Source organism: Camponotus floridanus, unplaced genomic scaffold (genome assembly GCF_003227725.1).
Source record: "Camponotus floridanus strain SB8 unplaced genomic scaffold, Cflo_v7.5 scaffold3, whole genome shotgun sequence".
In the NCBI taxonomy this organism is placed as follows: Eukaryota; Metazoa; Arthropoda; class Insecta; order Hymenoptera; family Formicidae; genus Camponotus; species Camponotus floridanus.
In genome coordinates this window covers 3,991,275-4,011,920 of record NW_020229436.1, presented here as the reverse complement: position 1 = coordinate 4,011,920, position 20,646 = coordinate 3,991,275, and the positions used below count along the sequence as shown (strand labels likewise).

The 20,646-nt window shown below is 33.7% G+C and overlaps 1 protein-coding gene across 5 annotated transcripts in view; it reads left to right on the top strand.

The window, feature by feature from the left end:
- The window catches only part of LOC105250160, a 119,567-nt gene that overhangs the window by 94,728 nt on the left and 4,193 nt on the right, over positions 1–20,646 (top strand). For 3 of the 5 annotated variants that reach the window (XM_020027213.2, XM_025409997.1, XM_020027212.1), the window contains 2 exons: positions 1,488–1,694; positions 4,274–4,793. In XM_020027213.2, the coding sequence (XP_019882772.1) occupies positions 1,488–1,694; positions 4,274–4,422 (356 nt within the window). In that variant the 3' untranslated portion in view covers positions 4,423–4,793. Of the gene's footprint in view, positions 1–1,487; positions 1,695–3,209; positions 3,526–4,273; positions 4,794–20,646 lie in introns of those variants that run through there. The other 2 variants (XM_020027214.1, XM_025409996.1) reach the window with 2 other exon arrangements.

Below are 20,646 nucleotides of genomic sequence, written 5' to 3'. Positions count from 1 at the left end.
TCAATCTTTTTATCATGCAGGAGATTACTGCATAATAAATTGATCGGTACATAAATGTCAATTATTTGGACCGATCGTATCTAAGGTCCGAATATAATGTGTACAATTAAAGCAAATTAATAGCTGAAATTATGTAGTATGGATTTAATATTATTATTATTATTATTAAAGCTACATATTTATTATTATTATTATTATTACTATTATACATATTATATTCGGGCCTTCGATACGGTCGATTCAAATAATTGACATTTATGTACTGATCAATTTATTATGCAGTCGATAATCTCCCGCATGATAAAAAGATTGACACAAGCATTAAAACTCACCCTGTATATATATATATATATATATATATTATATATATATATATATATATAAGAAATTAATTCAAACTGAAAAAAGATATCTAGAGTAAACATATCTGGAATATATTGTCAACATCGTTACAAGTAGTGAGTTTAATAATGTTTCTTTCATAAGCCAACGTATAATCGCGAAACTAATTAACCAAGTAATCTCGAGATGAAGAGATAACTAAGTTATTTGCCGAGATGGCTTGCAAACGCTCAACACTTGACAGGATCTACTTAATGCAATGGTTACTTAAAAATGTCTAATATCTACCTTTATGTGTATGTGTATAGTTATCGTAGCGAACAACTAACCACAAAGTTGTGTGAATAACGTACACATTTATGCTACACATTTTACTATTCGTAAACATGCATTATGCATTATGAATCTCGCTACAATGCATTTGGAGAATTTTACTTGCGCCTTTTATGTTTGCAACCAAGAGAGGTTTTACAGCAGAAAGGTTTCTGTCATTAATTATGTGCTTTACAAATGAAAACACAAAATTAATGACAGAAATGAGAAATAAAAATTAATACGATTATTAAGGTTTTTAATGATTTTAATAGATGGCATGCACATATTTTATTTTTATCTTATCGAACAAATATTATGTAAATAAAAGTATATATCGGTATATATCGAAAGAATAAATATTATTTTATCTGTTTTTTCACTAACACAAAAAATATAACAATGCTCTCGCGTATTATTGGATATATTAAATTTTATTTATATTTAAATTAAGATAAACAGTATCGATTTAGGAATATTTCATTTAGAAATACATATCGTATGTCTATGAGACGACAGAAAAAATAATATTGCGCGTAATTGCATATGCATTTTTTTCACGACTTAAAAATATATTGAAAATTTTCTAAATTTTAATATTTCCTCTGATGTACGATTTTGATCTGTAACGAATTTGAAATTGCAATTTGAATTTGCATGTCACATAAGAATAGACAAATATAATTTACGCTAAGATAAAAATTGATGAAAATGTTACAATTTCCTTTATTCATTCTACACTTCCGACTTGAGAGAGAAACGATATTACATGTCGACGACACGTCATTAGACATTTCCTTCCAATGAGACGCACGGTATAAACGGCTTTTCAGAAACCTACCTCATGGCCGAGCAGACGGAAATAGCCGTCAGCGCACGAAACGATCCAGTTCTGTCTTGCCACATCCTTCCGCGTATGCTGGACAGAACAGTTCATTACTGCCGGTGGATTCGCCCCGACGGATATGGAATTTACAATGACATAAGCCATCGATATACCACCAACAGCAGCTACTCTGAGTGCAGATTAGTCATCCTGAGTAAGTACGACGGCATAGAGTCGCATTACGTGTATAGTAATGTAACAAAGTCAGTCTAATTGCCATGCTGTATATATATATGTATGTGTTGCGTTTATATGCGTGTGTATATGTGTATTACCAAACGAACCGCACGTAGATCACTATTACATCAATATTAATTAATGACATACCCGATTGCAGTCCAGAGGCACGTCATTTTCTGTTTTAATAGTATTATGATTGTCAGGACATACATGTATTTTAATAGAGAATAATTTCGCAGTGCAGAAGATATGACTGGAATAAGAAGCAAAATAATTTATAGATTCTTAATAAAAAGAGAAATTAAATAATTATTTGATATAAAGTAAAATAAAAAATAGAGAATTTTTAAAATTTTCTTATTTTACATACATATACATGTATTTACATAAAATTTTATGAAGAACATGCATACAAAGTTTGAAAAAATTTTACGTAATTTATCAAAAAATAACTAATTTCTTGTCCAAATTTTATTTTAAATTGATGTAAATTTTTTCTAAAAAAATGGTTCAAAATTCTGCATAAAAATATTATATTAAAATATTTTTGTTAGTATTAAATATGGATAAAAATCACGATATTATTGCACATAGATTGTTTATGCAATTTAACAATTTTGGTACACATGTTATCGATGAAAATTAATTAATCTCACTTTTAAGCGAACATCTAAATACATTTACTTAAATAATAACCCATCTAGCCATCCTGTACTAATCTATGCCAAAATGAGCTTTGCAGACACACATTATTATTACATCGACATTAATTAACGGCACGTCACGATTTCAATTCGCGCGATACATCTATCCCGCATTCAATTTCAATGTTGTCATTATTATTTCAATATTTCGACTAAATAACTCTGGATAAATCCCCTTACTATTAATGATGATTAACGACGCACAACCGCGATTGCAGTCGATTATACGATATATGCGGTTTCCGTATTTCCATATTCCGTTCGATTCTAACTGGATAACTCGATATATCCACTACAATCCTGTTTAGAAACACGTTGCAGAACACATTGTAATGTCGTGCAAAAGTTACATAAGATACATCGACAGCGATGACCGAATTTCAGTCGAATCAGCGAAGACACACGAGCGCGAAAAATAACAGGTCGTTCCATTTGGTTCGATCAACGAGTCCTATTTGAGAAAATCACGATCCATCGGCGAGCGGAAATTCACCTGGAGTTTCTCGTAAACATTCGCCGAACGAACCTAATCGAGAGACGAGGAGCAAAATTGCGATATTTCTAAAAGTTCTATCTTTTTATCGAAATACCAACTAGTTAATACTTTCGCGCACGTCGGAATGAGAAATTGATTCTCCTAGAAACACTCTTAAAATATGAAAGCCACTTCTTTGTTTGTCCCTGTCTATCGGTCCTTGGACGATGAACTCCGAGAATTTTCGTGATAGTCGCTCGTTCCTTGTGTCTCGCCAAAGTTTCTGTCGCAGGTTTTATATTCATTCTAGACTACAATCTGAAAGAGGACGACGGTAATTGGAGATGTGTGGCTGGACTCATGGGTTAAAAACGGTACGTGGAAGAAGCCTGGGACAATGTCATGCAATATCGTATGCACTCAATCGTACGCTCTTCATTGTTAAGCGTCTTAGCATGGTGGTCATCGGCATCACGCTGATAAGCTTCATCTCTGGTAGCCTCGGTTGCCTCTATGGCCGATATAGGCTTCGTCGCTCAATGATGCAGATAGGCATCATCAGCGACCCATCAAGCCACTGCCCGCAGGCATACTTCTCGAAATCGCCTCGATTCAAGAGCGACACTTAATTTACGATTTTTAAGATTAATATATCATATTAATCATATAATAGTATATTTTTTAGGAGATTAATATATTATGTTAATATATTAAGAAAATATAAAAATGTCTATAACACACTTATATTTATGCAAAATATAAAATATCATAAAATAATTTTTAATTTAATTTTTCAAGGAAGTAATCTTTTTTTATACATAGCAAGAAATGTGAAATAATATATTATTTTATTCAAATCAGAATAAGTGTGTGTGTGTGTATGTTTTCTATTAATTATTAATTATACATTCTAAGCATAATTTTCAGGTTCTCGATTTCTTGTCTACTTTTTTTTCTTATAATTAGTTTAATATTTGAAGATATAGCTTGCGGCTGTGTCGCAATTAAAATTGATAATTATTAGATGTGTAGAAAAAATATTTTTTCAAAGTTTTTTTATACAAATTAAGCACGTTTTCTAGATAAATTAAATTCAAGTTTTGATTTAATTTCCAATCAGCTGGAATCAGCTCGTGGAAATCTTGTGAAAGTTCACCGCTGCGCGAATGTGTAGCTGTAAACTTATTTCCAGACTTTAATTCTGACGATTGGTTCTCGACTTGTCAGACTTGCTCGAAACGTTCGCGAATGCGTGTGCCTTTGCTTTTGTATAGCTGCGAGTCACATACGTGTTTCAGACATTCGCAAGACAAGCTTGCATCCATATACTGTTTTTCTTGAGTTATTAGATACGGGATGCAATCTTCCTTCCAGATCCGTCGCTTTGCGACCATAAGGTTCGCCCGGTTCGCCACCAAAATTTCTCTCAGAGTGCCGTGTCCGCGTCTCAAAAGAATCTCAATATTGATCCTGATTCCCCGGTTATATCTGGCAGCCTCAACGAATCAAAGCCCATCCTGTAATTGGAAACGGCAGCGGCCCGTTCGACTGGAAGATTCACGACTGAATTGCCGTAGGAACACAATTTACGGTAGCTCGCGCGCGAAGAGGGAGGAAAGAAAAGGGCGGCTATCTCGCCGGGTGGTGGTGGCGGCGAGCCGGTATAACTTTGATATTCCGTCCTTGAGCGAAGGAAGATATGCTAACGATCTGTAAAGAGTACGGCACGGAAGCTGAACAGAGGTTCGAGCCTCGCCAAGATAAATTGCGAGCAAAATTAATCGCCGCGTTTTTGCGGTCCTGCAGTTGATACACAACTCTTTGCCGATGTATTGAATTGCATATACGCATATCTTTCAAAAGAATTAAATTGCAGTAATATGCTGGTCGCGAATACGCATTTATCAACAACTCTCTAAATTTTAATTATTCTTCTGTAAATCAACCTTTTAATGAAATTGATATTAATATTAATTATATTATAATTCAATCGATTAGATTTTCTTAACAAAAAGTTTGTAAAATAATATTTTGATTAAATTTTAAACGTGAAAATATAATCACGCGTATCGGTATTTTATATCATGTATAAAAAAAAAGTAAAATTATCAGATGAAATTGATCTGATTGGTGGTCTTAAGAGATGTCGCAAATTTTTCATTAAAAAAATATCGATTACACACGCTCAAAACTCTTTCAACCGCGATTACGAATAAAAAAGCCTCAAGCTTCTAATAATAGGATTATTAAGGAAGAAGTAAAAAAGATATCAGATAAGAGAAAGCAAAATAACAGTCGGAAAATATAATATGCAATAATCCGAGAGAGTCCATTTGTCTATCGGTGAACAAATCACGAAGAAAAAATAATTTCAACGCAGACTGCTGTTGACAGTTTTCGTTCGTTAAGGTCTGAATTTGTAAGCACTCGATTTCGCGAAACTCGATTTTCTTGTCGAAGCTCGGGAAAAAAATAGAACGGATCTCACTTTCTCTGTTTCTCTTTCTCTTTTACGCACGACGACGATTTCGGAGCGGAATTATTTCCATTCGCAGCTAGCCGATAACGAGTTATTGAACTCGAAGGATGGAAATTGTTGCTTGCCGTTTGCAACGACTGACATCGCGATGTTGCGCCAACACAAACAGGACACAGGTAAATACGAAACATTATTCTCGAGTAGACTAACCAGATAATCATTGAGACTACTAGAAAATTAATTAACTTGTATGGAAATAGCGCTGAAAATTTCACGCTTTAATTATGTATAATCGGTTTTTTATGTTATCTTATTTAAAAAAGATATATTATCTCATTTAAAAGGAACGTTCCCAAGTTGATCAAATCATGTCTCATTAAAATTAAATATTGTAAGTCACAGATTCTCTGAAATTTCTATTTTATATTTAATGAGATTAAGTTAAGATAAGAATATAATATAATATAAACTGAAATTAATTAATTAGCTTGATTACATCATATATTTTTCGTATTCTAAACGATGCTTCACACTCAATCTTTATTAGTTTATATATAAATAGATATAAAGATAAATAAATATAAAGTCTGCAGGCTTGAATATTTTTTACCTTCCTTGGTATACTTTTTTGCGTTCCTCGTTTCCATATCACGTATCGGTTTATATACTCGAAAGTATCAAAGGCGTTCATTAATGTTCATATTAATAACGCAATTTATATGTAAAATCTCGAAGGAACATATCCAAGGCAAAACAAAATTCTTCCGTAAGTCAAACACGTTTTTTCTGTTTTACATTCATTAGTATTATCGCAAAGATGAATCGATACGTTCGTTTAATCATGATACAGAAAGAGATTCTTTGTTTTTGAAAGGCAACGTTTGGATTTAATCTCGGCGTATGGATTTACGCGGAAAATATATTATCTCTTAAATAGCCAACAGTATGGATTAGCATGTGAGTTGAAAATTGCAAATTTAAAAAAAATATCGCTGAGGTACTTTTACGACGCGACATATATGTTCATTTCATGAGATATACATATATGTACATATATTACAGTTATTTTAAATAATACATATATATATCTAGGTCTAGAATGATATACAATTATATACATAAATTTATTTTAGATAAAGTTTTAATTGTTTATTTATAATATTTATTGTTAATTTTTTTAAATGAACAAATGTGAAATTTTACTATTTACAATCTTATTTGAAATTTCTTTTTTAATAATACATAAATCTATTTAAAACGCAGACTATAAAGTATCATCCGACGCCAAAGTCTCTTTCCAATACAGTTAATTTAAGCAGATTTTTTTTCAGTCACGAGAAAAAATTAATTATAGTGCACTAAGTGATATAATTATCCAATACAAAAATATTTAATCAGAAAGAGAGACATTTCCTGTTTAATTAGTCATAAATTATAAATGTTAATAAGTCTCGTGTTAATAAATGTTAATACTTAATGAAAGGAGATGAATCATATCTGCTGGGCTAATTTATATTGTAACATTAGCGACAAAAATATTTATTAAATGATAAACTTTGAATCCATTTTTAGCGATTGGACACTTCTATCTGTTTCTATCTAATCTAATATTACTTTCAAGTGATCGATCGCTTTAATAATAGTTATGCAACTGGCGTATCTTATATTGATTATTTTAATTATAAAAAATATATAAAATATATTTCATGTAATTAAAAAATAAAAACATGTTATATTAAATATAAAAATATATTCTATTAAAGAATATGAAATGAAAATGAAGACAGTATACATGTAATCGCCATTTTTTTTTATAATTTTTTAAAATCACAAACTTCTTACACTTTTTATCTCAACACTTTTATCACACAAATATTATTTCTTTTAATAATAATATTTCCAAAGCGCCTGCGGTGCTGAAAACAATATTTTCATTTAGCAGAAAACTTGGATTATTCAGGCCGCACAGTTGACAAGCTACAATCTCTCGCTAACTCGATTCCGTATTAACTCGAAATGAAGTTTCCGTCTCTGAGTTTACCGCAACGTAAGGCTGTTCAGTTCTAAGCCAGCGTACGCACGCACGTTCGCATATCCGGTCCCCCGTTCCCTCTTCCGCGTGCAATAATATTCCATTTGCGCATACAACGATTATGCGAGCGCAGACAATCAACGTGCGCGCGCTCGCTTGCGCGCCTTCGCGCAGCCTCTTCTCCCGCGGGCGATTATTCCCTGTGCTTCGCTACGTGGACCATATCCCTCCCCATCATCTCCGGGGATTCTCATTGGCGCGTATCTCCTCGCGCCGCAATAATAGCCGACCGCGTGGCGCAGGATAATAATAAGGGTGGATAAATTCCGCGAGCATGTGTGCGTCGAGAGTCGCGCGAGGCTTCCATCGGCGGGAACCAATTAGAGACAGACTGCTGAGGAATCTGACAATCGGTTGAATGTTACATAGCTTTGTGTTACGTAAATCCTATCCATCGCGACAGGATGGAGGGAGAACGCGTAGGAAGCGCAGAAAGTTTCTTTCGCGAATAATCTCTCGGAAACGAGAGCGCAAGCTGCACTGTTTGGATTGAATCGAACAAAGAGAAAGAGAGAGAGAGAGGACAGAAATTATTATTCTCTCGAAGTAATTTTATTTTGTTATTTTAACGCGTGCGGAGGATGTGACACGGAACGAAGATTGAAATTCACGAGAACACTCGCCGATTCTGAACGCGTAGAGACGTTAGCGCGATGATGACATAACGATATCGTTCGTTGACTTGAGATAATATTCTGTATATGGATTGCGACGTGAATGTATTGTACTCGCGCTTATTGCTACTGATATTTGGCACGAAACGAGGTAACCGAGAAATCCATCAAAATTACATTAGCAATTTAATTAAGAGAAATTATTATATTATAACGACATATTTATTTGAGAAAATGATTAATTATCTTGGATCACGGTACAGTAAATCAGCATAATTTGTGAGTAACGTTATTTCCGCTCTAAATATTCCTAACAGAAATTACGAAACATTTGTAAAAGATGCAACAAAAGAGATAATTCACCGAAAGATATACCTAGAGATATTTCGCAATTCATTTTTCGTCTGTCAAGATTGAATTTTGTCGTAGCGGAAACGATGGCACATATCCTATACAAGGCGCGTTTCGATGACAGAATCGTCGAGCTCTAGATTACGGGCAACGAAAGAGAAACGGCGCAGTAACGTAAGATTGCCGACGCTCTAGTAATTTCGCGGGATTAATATTTAATATCCGGAAGGGCTATGCGAAGGGAGCCAAACGAGGGCGAGCGCTTTTCCCCCTTCTCTCTTTCAGCTGATCACAGATCAGATTCTTGCATCTCTCTTCCTTCTCCCGCACCGTTGATCCCTCTCTCATCGACGACGCTATCTCCGACAAGAACTGGCATGTGCAACCCTAATTCCGCCATCACCTCGGGCTGGCGCAACCCTTGACCCAACGTTCTAGATACTCTGCGAGGAAATAATGAGAGACAATCCGGCGAGACTTTCCTTTTGTCATCGGATTGCTCCGATGAAAATCCGACCTTCGCTCGCAGGCATCGTATGCGACTTTCGTTTCATGTGTATTACCGCAATTGTGGTAAGTTTTTCATCTGACTGCTACTGAACATTATTGCGGAAATGTTGCGACGGATATTGAAGCATCATTGAAAGATACACGATGTACGATTTCCGCGGTTTAATTATGAAAAGTGCAGGCGTGTCGACCAAGATATTACATCACAGTTAGACGATAAAAATGTGTCTTTATAATATTTTCTGATTCTCATTGATTCTGAATGAGAAAAATCCCAAAATATTCCGTAGAGTGTGATATGGCTTGCAACAAAATCTGATTGAAATGTAAAACAAATTTTTGAATTATCTTCTGAATAATTGTGTGCTTTTTAATTCATTAAATTATGAACATTGTATACTAACATAAAATATAACTTCTCTCATCAAGAGATGAAAAATATTAAATTATTAACAGTATCAATTTAATTTCGTATAAACAATTTCTAACAAAATTATGTAATATTTATTCATTCAAATTTATTTTGTTCTAAATATGCAAGCATTATTATTTTACCCCTATTTATACGAGACGATATAACAGACTAGAGATGTACAGAATATCTCTAAATTAATTATATGAGAAAGAGATTAATTAAGAATTTTATTTTAGGTAGAGATTCTTTTAATATATATTATATATATATTATAATATATATTTTATATATATTATAATATATATTATATTATAATATTATAATGATTTTAATATTATTTTAATATTATTTCAATATTAAAAACATCTCTATAATTTCTTTGCCGTTTTGTCGTAAACTTTTTTCGAGTTTACCTACACTTTCAATTCGGGAAATATCGATATCGAAAAAAATCTCTAAAAAAAAAGGAGAATGCGAATTTCAGTCTCATGTCAAAGTGCGCAAATGTTCGAGGCCGACCCTCCTCTTTGGACCGTTCCCTTGTGCGGCTTTTGTAAAATGTTGGCAGACCGCACAGCACCGCGAGAACAAGCATCTCGCTCGACTCTCCCTCGTTTCAATTATCTAATTGAAAGCAACGGTACGCTGGTCATCCGTCCGTGCCACCCCCGTGCTCGTTCTTCTTCTCGCTTCCCGTGCGACACAATTCCGCCCCAGATGCGTGTAACCTCCGATAAATCGTTCCGCACCTAGATGTCTCTTTCTCTCTCTCTTTCTCTTTTTCTTTCTCTTTTCCTCTATCTGTGCCGGCCAATAACTGTTAAGGATACCCATCTGCTTTGTTCCCGGACACGAGCGACCGGACCAACGAAGGCAATCAAGCGCCATCGGGCTTTGCTGACGCGGGTGTCCGCGGTTCCGCAATTACAACGCACGCCTCGTTACACGCGTGCGTCGCTACGGGGATGATAGCGGAGTCTCCCCGCTCGTCTCGTATTGCTTTCAGTGGCGTAACTGTCGTAGTTTTATCGTAGTTTTAGTGTAATAATTCTTTGATTCGACAAAATCAAAGAATTATTGAAATAATCCGTATAAATCATATAATTGCACATTAAAAAAATTTTTTTTTCATTTATTATAATAATAAATCCTTATGTTAGCGTAAAATCTTTATCATAGTATGTAATATTTTGTTCTTCATTCCGTTGTAATTGTAATAACAACGTTCGATTAATCACAAAATATGCATCAACGAATTTAATTTATTATTATCATTTCATGTGAGTCATTGTCACCGTGAATTGAATTTTTCAAACAAATATTTAAATAAATTTATATTTAAATTATATATATAAATATATAAATTGAACAAGTTTTATATTATTATTTTATTCATATTATAAAAAAGGTATTTTAAAACATTTAAATTTGAAAAGAAATATACTAAAAAATAGTATACATAGTGTGTGTAAAATTTATATAAGCTAAATGTTAAAATGTCTGCTACGAGGAAAATTTCTTTTTTTATTACGATGCACAGTTACATTTGTAAAGCCAAAATAACCCTATCTGGCATTACACGTATATCGTTGTTCCCAAGAAAAGAACATGGACAGTTTTGCACTATTCCTAAGAGCCTAAGAGCCTGGCATAAAAATTCGCGTCAGGCCACGTCAGCCGTAACAAGAAGACGACGGTCGAGACCGTAATCAAGAAACTCGAAGAAACGCCGGGCACTTCGCGGGTCGGCTCGCATTAGATACTTTTCTCCTAAACTCGCTGAAAGCGGAGAGCTTGGCCATGAAACGAGAGACAGCTCTTTCTCTTCGCTCGTCCGGGCCAGCAAACGAAACGGAGATGGAGGCGAAACGGTAGTCCGTGCAAACGGACGCCGCATACGTACTTTACCAGGAAGAAGGTATACGTTTTGCTTAGCGTTTTAACGGACAGAACGAAGCCCCGACGTTTTCGTGACGTCGACTAAAATAATCTGCCCGCTCGATTCGCGAGGGAGTCCTGCGGTGCTTCCAAGATTAGATTTGCTACTCGTATATTCGAGAGAGAGAGAGAGAGAGAAAAAGAGAGAATTCCTTTTTCGCGAGAACACAATGTTGGCGCGATAGAACTGATTTTTATTAAATTCGTCTCTTCGCGATACAATTCCGCTTCGACGGCAAGATTTATCTTCTTATAGACAAAGAATATTTCCGTTCTGTTATTTTTTTCTGGCAAAAGACAGAATGCGCGCCAGAACGAGGAATAAAGTCTCGCTCTTGAATTCTGAATTTGAAGAGACTGTGATGAAGTAAATTTAATATTACATTATGAAATGCATAAAAAAAAGAAAATAAATAGAATTTACAAATACAGCATAAAATGACATTTTATATTATCAGGATATTAATATTAAGTTTATCTTTATTGATAATTTAACGTTAAAATCATGAAAATTTTTCAAGATGTACGGTTCTTTGATAAAAATAAATTTAATTGTATATTAATTACATCTAGTTAAAAATTATTTAATTATTACAACATTTAAATTAAAAAATTAACGCATAATTCGTAAGATTTATTGTACATGAAATTTGCAATATAATGTAAAAATGTTTTTTCAGTAATATAATTTGATATAAAATCTCTCTCTCTCTCCTCTCTCTCTCTCTCTATCTGAAAATTCAAATAAACACGTGCAGTAATTTTTATTTAATGAATGGTATACTATATTTTCTCAGACGGCATTTCACAACTTCCAGCAAAATTGGAGATATACGAGAAGTAAAAACGAAAAAGAAAAAAAAGAAACGGTTCAGCCGTTATGTGATAGTAACCAGAGATCGTGGAAAAATCGATAGTTTATATGCACTCGGGTCGCACGGATTGTAATCGTTAAATGTGAACAACGATTCGACGTTTCTTCCTATAAATCCCGTGCGCCATTTGCAGTAAAGAATCACATGGCTGTCGACGAGCAAATGTTTACGAGCCTGTGTACTTGTATCGGGTGCCAATTTCGTGACGCATGGAACCGATTTCGTAACGGATTAACCCACTTTAATCTCCCTTGCCTTTATTATTCCTATTATAATTCTCTTTTACAGTCGCGCATAAAAATGAATATTGCATTTATATTATGGTTGTCACGTTACGCGCGACATTTCATTTTTTTGCCGCACACATAAACATTGGATTTTTCTATATTAACGATTTATTTCATTATAATCCATTTGCTAAAGAAATTATTCCATAAACATGGATATATGACAAAACATTTCGAGAATAAATAGATTACACAAATAACAAATAAGGCCAAACAGATTATATATAATAATTATAAGCATCTTCTATAATTTTATAAATTATAAAATTATAAAATCATATCACAGTAAAATGACATAATTTTTCTACTTAAATTCGTTGAATAAATAATAGCTGTACAAATTAAAAGTGAGAAAGTGTCTCTTACATTAAATAATAAATCTATGCCAGTCACATGTCAATCTCTATTTTAGGTTTACTTCATTAAATTCCTAATAACATTTATTTTAACAATTTCTATTAAAATGTTAACTTTAAATAATTATGTTTTAATAATAATATTAATTTTAAAATATATATTAATTTTGATGTATTCATAATTTTTCTAGAAAATTGTAAATTTTTTGTTATTTTTCAACTTAGTCAATATTTTGCAATATATATAATCGTGGTGGTCATTGTAAAAACCAATATCCGAGATGTGTGTATATGCAATCTAGTTGCATTAATTGTAATCACGCTAGTGCATTAAAGAGTCGCGTTGAAAGTAAACAACGAGTTCTCTTTTTCTTTCGATAAATCGCTAGTTCGATTGGTAATAAAGCGTGGTTGTTTGCATGCAAAAATCGCGCGTTCATATAACGGGTGCAACTTATTCAAGCGCGTTTCGAAACGAATTTCTTCAGGCAGATGCAAACAATCTCGATGGCAAATAATCGCAAGACTTTCCCATACCCGTTATCGTATATTATTGCGAATACGATATAATAAATTAGTTGACAATTTTGCGTGACATTTTTGTTACACGGTTATATAGCAAAGAATGCTCACGTAACGAAATTTTTAAGAACTTGCAATTCCAATTGAAACTAACATATCGCCGACTCAATAAAAAAAAAAAAGAAAAATATTTTACGAGTCGCCAAATTTTTCATTGCATCATCGCGCTTTTTTTTCCATTTTACCCCTGACGCCTCCGTCTCATGCATATTCCGGCGAAATCAGCCGCGCAGCGCAGCGAGAAATGTGAATTCGAGAGCGAGTTATTTTCAACGTGATATTTTAACGGGGTTTCACCGGGGACAGACAAGCCGCGTAAAAAGTTAGTAAGGCATGAAACAAGAGATAAGAATAGCAAAAAGGGACATCAGTGCCGCACTCTGCGAGAAAAGTGAACAGCGCAAAAATATATAGTTCCTCTGAAGCAAAATATCACGTTTAAAAATCATGTTTAAAAACGTAATCGTAAAAATTACAGAAAAACACGTACTCGTTATGCGCATATCATCGCGAAAGAATTCGCTCTTCGTATAATTTTCATCGACTTGTACAACCTCGACGTATCCATATATCTGATTTATCAAGAAAATCGATTCTTAAAATAACAATCTTAATAGAACATCATTTATAGTCGTTTCATCTGATTTGTTGAAAAATTCGAGTTTGCTCTTATAATAATTTTAACAAAGTTAAATTTTAAGGAATAACTTTGGATAAAATAATTGGGACAAATTAGGACAAGTTAAATTACTTTACTAGCCGCAATACTATTTTTTAATCCAATCAATATATATATAATCATGTAAAAAATATTTAAGAATTTATTTAAAAAATTCTAATTATAAAGAAACGTTTGTTTTCGAGTTTTTTAGCGAACGTTTAACAATTTCACGGGTAAATTTAGTTGATATAAGTCATTTACATATTTTGCGCGGTGTAGTTTCGCCAAACCAAAGTACTATACTCGTATCTGATTGAAATTTATAATGTTCCGAGACTGCTTACGCCACCACTTACAAGATAAACATTTATATAATACGAATAGTTAACAGCCGATTAAGCACAAACGAATAAAAACCGAGCTTTTTATACGAGAGAACGTAATGTTTAATGTCCAAGTTTGTGGCTTTATTCGTGGCTCCCACTTCTTCGCGACGCAAAGTATTTATCAAAACCTCAAAATGCCTGGTATTCACGACAATACCTGTAATTCTCGCGAGCTTGTTTCCGGATCACCCGGTGTACTCGGCGGACGCACGCAGGAAATGTCAAATGCAATTCGAGGATTGCGCTTGTGAAAAAAAGCTTGCCGACGAATATTTGCGAAGCGCGTTTCCGTGTGCTTTTACGGTGATCAGCTCCGGCTTTCGCCACGTCGCGTCGGGATGAAAAGCCGCGGTGTTAACTCTTTGCGTGTGGCAGGACACATCTAACCCGTTCATTTCGACTCTTCGTAATTCCTTTTTTTTTTCTTTATCACATGTTATTTCAATCGCGTACATTTTTCCGAATCCATAGCATAAATTTGAAAAGTAAAAAAATAAATCGAAAAAATGAGCCGTTGAAAACAAGAGAGTGAAATTCTTGAACATTTTTGGAAATTTTAATAGAAACGCGAATCCCGCCTCTCTCGCAATGAGTTAAACGCACGTCAGTCACGCAAGTAGAAAGTACAACCGAGCTGTGCAAATCAACGATGTATGTACCCGAACCACTTCACGAAGCGGCAAAGTTTGCCTTCTCTTCGTCTAAACGACTCGCTCGATTCATCGCGACGCGTGACGCTCTCAACTTTCGTCGGTGTCAGTTTAGCACATTTGGGACGGTGCGTCTAATTGGCGGGGAATTACCGAATTCCTTGCCGAGCTCATTTGCAGAAATAGCGTTTTGCTCGCAATTACCGTTGTCCCGTTTTCACGCCTGCGTAATCCGTCATAGTTACTTTCGGACGCGTGAAACCGGTGCACCGGTATTACATCATAATTCGTCGATGCAGCTGCATCGAACGAGACTATTCTGCTGCATATAATCACTCGATTCGATGCTCGATTCAGTGCATTTGCAACGAATAAACCGATATATCTTAACTACATTTTATTCCCTCACGTCTTTTCTTTTCTCCGAAGCATTTATGGTAATGATTCTCCACGCGAATTATTAAATCAATCTTTATAATCTTTTACGTGGTGCTCAAATCTTCTATCTTTATTTTTATTTTAAATTTTTATTTTAAAATGATGGGATTATGCATATCGCACATGTCTAATCGTAAGTGAAGAAATTGAAATATCGAATAATAACGAACCAACATGAACTCTACGAATCTCTACACATATATATATTGGTCGCGACGTTCTATTTTTTTAATAATATCACGATCCTCTTTTGCAATCGGATTGGCATATAAATAGATAGATATAGATGTTATATTATTGGCATGTGATGAAATATTTGTCTTGTAACTATATTCGATTTCTCGATGAAAACAACTGTTAAATGTCTCTCAATCTATTTCTGATATCATATATACAATCCGGTACATAATTTAGCATGTGTAATTTTATGTGATACGAACGTCTCGTCGAAGTATTAATAGATCGATGCGCATCTGCGGATACCCACTATATCAAAAGATACAAAGCATGGATAACTGCAATCTGCAATTGCAGTTTTTTCGGTATAATCTAATCGCAAAACGATTAATTAATTAATTAATTACGTCACTGATTTGCAATAACGTGATAATTAATATTGATTGCCATATCCTCATAATAGAACTCTAATTTGCCGTTTTTGTCAAAATTCACTATGTAATAATTATCAAGCTCAAAGCCTGTATAATACTACATAATCGTTTTATGTAATATCCCAATACCTAATTCATAGAATATGGATTCAATATGTTCAAACCGCTAATTGATTTCAAGTTTTCATTTATGCATAGTGTCATCTTCACATTAAATTAATCAGACTTTAGATTATACAGTCAAAAACATTTAAAGTTTCAAATATACCTATTTTATTTAAAATTTTTGTCTATAGAAAAGTCTCTAAAAAAAATGATACTTAAAAAGTACAAACGTCAGAATGATCCAATGTGGAAAATTAAAAATATATATTTCTGAGATATTAATAATGAAAATTATAAAACTAAAAAAATCAATTATATTTTCTCGCTGAAAAAAAAATAAGCTCGCGCAGGTAATATGTTTGGACCACTATTACAGAGGATATCTTGCATGGAATTCTCAAGATGCACAAGTGCCGGATACACAAAATAAGCGCATCCGCGGAACCAGTTTCATTTCCTTACTCATTTCACGCAATTTCGAATAATGAAATTAGCAAGTACCTGCGCTTGAGTTTTGCTTTCGCGACGGGTGACACGTTACCTAGTTTCGTTACGCGGCTCGAACCAATTATGCCGCACTCCTTGAGACGCTAATCACGAGAAAGTTAGCACAAGTGCCCGTTATCAACATCGGACGAGCGTTGCAGCGAGATGTGCGACAGAACTTTCCGCGCATCATTATCGCGAGCATCATTATCGCGAAACGCAATTTGCCGTTATGCCTTTTAACGTATCTCGCGAGCGCATCAGAGAGAAAGAGAAAGGATACAAGATCTCGCGAAAATTTTATTTAACGTATATAATAGAAACGTGAGTTCTTTTTCCCTTTTTTGCCTTCTTCCGATAATGCCCACGCCTATAACTATACATGACATGTTCGATATGCATAATCCCATCATTTTAATAGCCATGCCGTCACCTTCGTTTCGTTCATTGTGACGTGAATCGGTCAGCACCCCATCATATTCTCCCATTCCCTTCCCGTTCCCTCTCCCATCTCGCGATACTCCGATAAGTACATTAGAGCATACGTGCCTGAAATGAATATTTAGTGGCGACAAAATGCACTTATAAATGAAAATGTTATTTTGGAACCGTAAAATCGATTAAGTTTTGCAGTTAATTAATTTGCAAAGATTGATATCGAGGTTGGAGAGACATAGAAAGTTGGAGATAAATAGAAACTTCCGCGTTTCTATTTATCAAATAATGAAAATAGATCTCTCTGAGAGTATACATAAGATCTATATACTAATTAAATTTATCTTAATGTATCATTTGTCGTCAGAAATAAATATATAAGTAATGGTTTCCTGATAATTTCTGAAAATTATAGAAGTAAAAGAATACAGTTGCAAGTGTGAACAAACAAAATCAATTTTTTTTATTTTATTAGAAAAAAATTTTATTTTTAATTTTTAATTTTTTTAAAAAAATTTGAAAATATAATCTTTTGATCTATTTGATTTTTTCTCTGGTGTCTTTGATGCAATCGTATCACATATTAGAGACTATTAATTATTACTTTTTATTTGCAACATGGTTTGCTTTAATCTTTTAATCCTAACAAATAATGTTATTCAACATTAACATACATTGCAAGAGAAACCGTTTAATATTTTGATAGTCTAAAAGTTATATATGTGAATATATATATATATATATATATATGTATCCAAAGCACCGAGTGTTCATCGCGCCCCAAAAAAACGCCGTCTCATCCGGGACACGTGTTTCTAATATCTCAAACTCTCTGGCTCTCGTGTCTTAAGCAGATATATTTATACCTAGAATGTTTTATTATATTGCCGGACTCGTCTTGAACATTATATCCTTGATCCTAGTGTAAGTTTACGATGTGTTTTTCGTCCGCTTCTTGGTATCTTCCACAGGAACGAATCGATATGGAAACTAGGGAAACTTGAGCTTTATATCCTTCAGTCATCAATCAATAAGAGCAGTGGGATATATATGTCGTATTTGGAAATAATCTTTTTACGTTTATTAAAAACACACACACATTAAAAAGAATAGAGTAATACACATAAAAATATTTGTTTCAATCTTTCTATAAATAATATGAAATAAATATCAATAAATAATAATTATTTAAAAAAATCTATTAGAGAGAAATTAATTTTTACTTTTACTAATATACAATCTGTACGTATACACATATATTTTTTGTCAATTCAATATTTTTCTATGTAAAATGTATAAAATATTTCGCTTTATTGTTATTAATAATTTAATTTTTTAAAATAAAAATGTCCCTTTTTTGTTTGATTATGCGTTCTCTTGTATTGGAAATCTTTCTCCTCGGATATTGTTATTAATTTTTCAATTCGAAAACATGAATTATTTGTTAATGACATATCGTATAAAACAGAGCTCGGCAAGAACTGCACATTTCGGCCGATTTTCAGCTGATTCCGCCTAACGTGTCCCCCCTTATAATAAATATTAATATTTATATATATAAATATTTAATTAATTAATCGAACAATTGCATTCCGATTCATCTTTTCGTTTGGTATATATAAGTATTTAATCAATTAATCGGACGATTACATTCGGCTTGCCATTTTACTCGTCGCGTTACAGTGAATATCGCGCGAGAGAGGCAGGCAACATGCGCGATGTTGTGCACGATTTCGACCGTCCGCGCGCAGACTAAAAACGGCCAATTTATATCTCGACTTCCGAACGTGATAGCGATTTCATTCTTTTTGCATAAAATTCTACACCATTTCGCGGCACTACCGTTTAAATCTCGTCCCGATCGCCCGAAGAGCGGCTGACTTACAGTGAATATCCGAAATCTGCTTCTTGGACTCACGCTTAAGTGTAATATTTATATATATCGAATAAAAAAGCGAGTCAGAACGCAATCAGTCGAATAGTGAATTAAATATTTATATATACCAAACGAAAAGATGAATCGGAATGCATTCGTTCGATTAATTCGTTAAATATTTATAACTATAAAGCATACACATTAATACGAAATTTTCTTCAATGTTTCGCTAATAGAATCATATTATTCTAATCGAAAATATAATTAGAAAGTTAAATCACAATTCTTCGTTTCAACCATCCAATAGCGGGAAATGTAACAAAAGCAATAATGATTTAACATCAATCTGTGTAAAGAGAGGAAGTAGAACCATTTTAACGTTGGTTGATGTAAATGCATTAGCGATAATCACACAATCGAGACACGTGAGAGTTCGAAAAGATGGTGAATAGAGGGAGGAAACTGCGACATATCGAATATCGCTATCGTGAACGGGATCTTTACGAGGGCTCTACTTTCTCCACGAGATCGAGTCACGATTAGGACATTGTCGACCCGCCCTTCTTTGATGTCCCTGGAGAGCGAGTCAGCCGCCCCCATGTAGCAGTCTGAATCAAAACGAGGAGCGAAGAAAGTGTTGAGAAGAGCGAAGCGTGTTGAAAAATGTACAAGCAGTGAAGAAATTCATGAGGCGAAAGAACAAAATTGGGGGAGAGAGAAAGAAGGGAAACGAGGAATGGATGAAGACTTTTCGAGACCGGAAACTAATAACAATATCCGGGTACTCCCAGCAGGAGCATAATCACGTGAGAAAGAAGGTTCACTTTTATTTTAAAAATAAATTTTTAATAGTAATAAATAGTCTATTTCATACATTTTACATAAAAAATTATTAACTTGGCAAATAAAAAATATATACATGTATACGAATTAATTATATAAATTTCCTTTTTAGAAAACGTAATCAATATCAATATCTATTGATATTTCAAATTATTCACATATGTGTAAGATTAAAACAATTTCTTTTATGTATATAATAAATTAATGAATATCTTTTAATACGATTATTCTGCTGAATTATTCTTTTGTTGACGATTGAGAAGTATGAAGTTCAAGTTTCATCGAGATTTCTATTTTGTTCCTGAGAGACACACACACTAAGAGAAAATTAATTCCTTATAAAATTATAACTATCATAATAAGAAACAAAGTTTTATTACTATTATCAAATTTGTATTGTGTTTTTATGAATGTTGGATTACTAAATAAAACATGCAAAAGCAGTAACAAGAGAATAGAGCTTGCAGAGAATTATTAATTAATAACTATAAATATTTTTGTAATCACAGATATATCTAATATATTTTAGCATTTTACTAGAATGCAATTTTCATTATAATAAACAACGAAAAGATATATACGAAATAAAAGAATGCTGGCTAGAAGTTATAATTCATCTGATGCAATGAAAGATGAACAATCCCGCCTCACCGTTTTACTTGTCACCAAGTTATTCTCTTTCGCATCTCCCTCGACCATCCAGTGTAGTGGATCATGGATCGCGCGCTACCCCTTATAGAATCGAGGGTGAGCATCC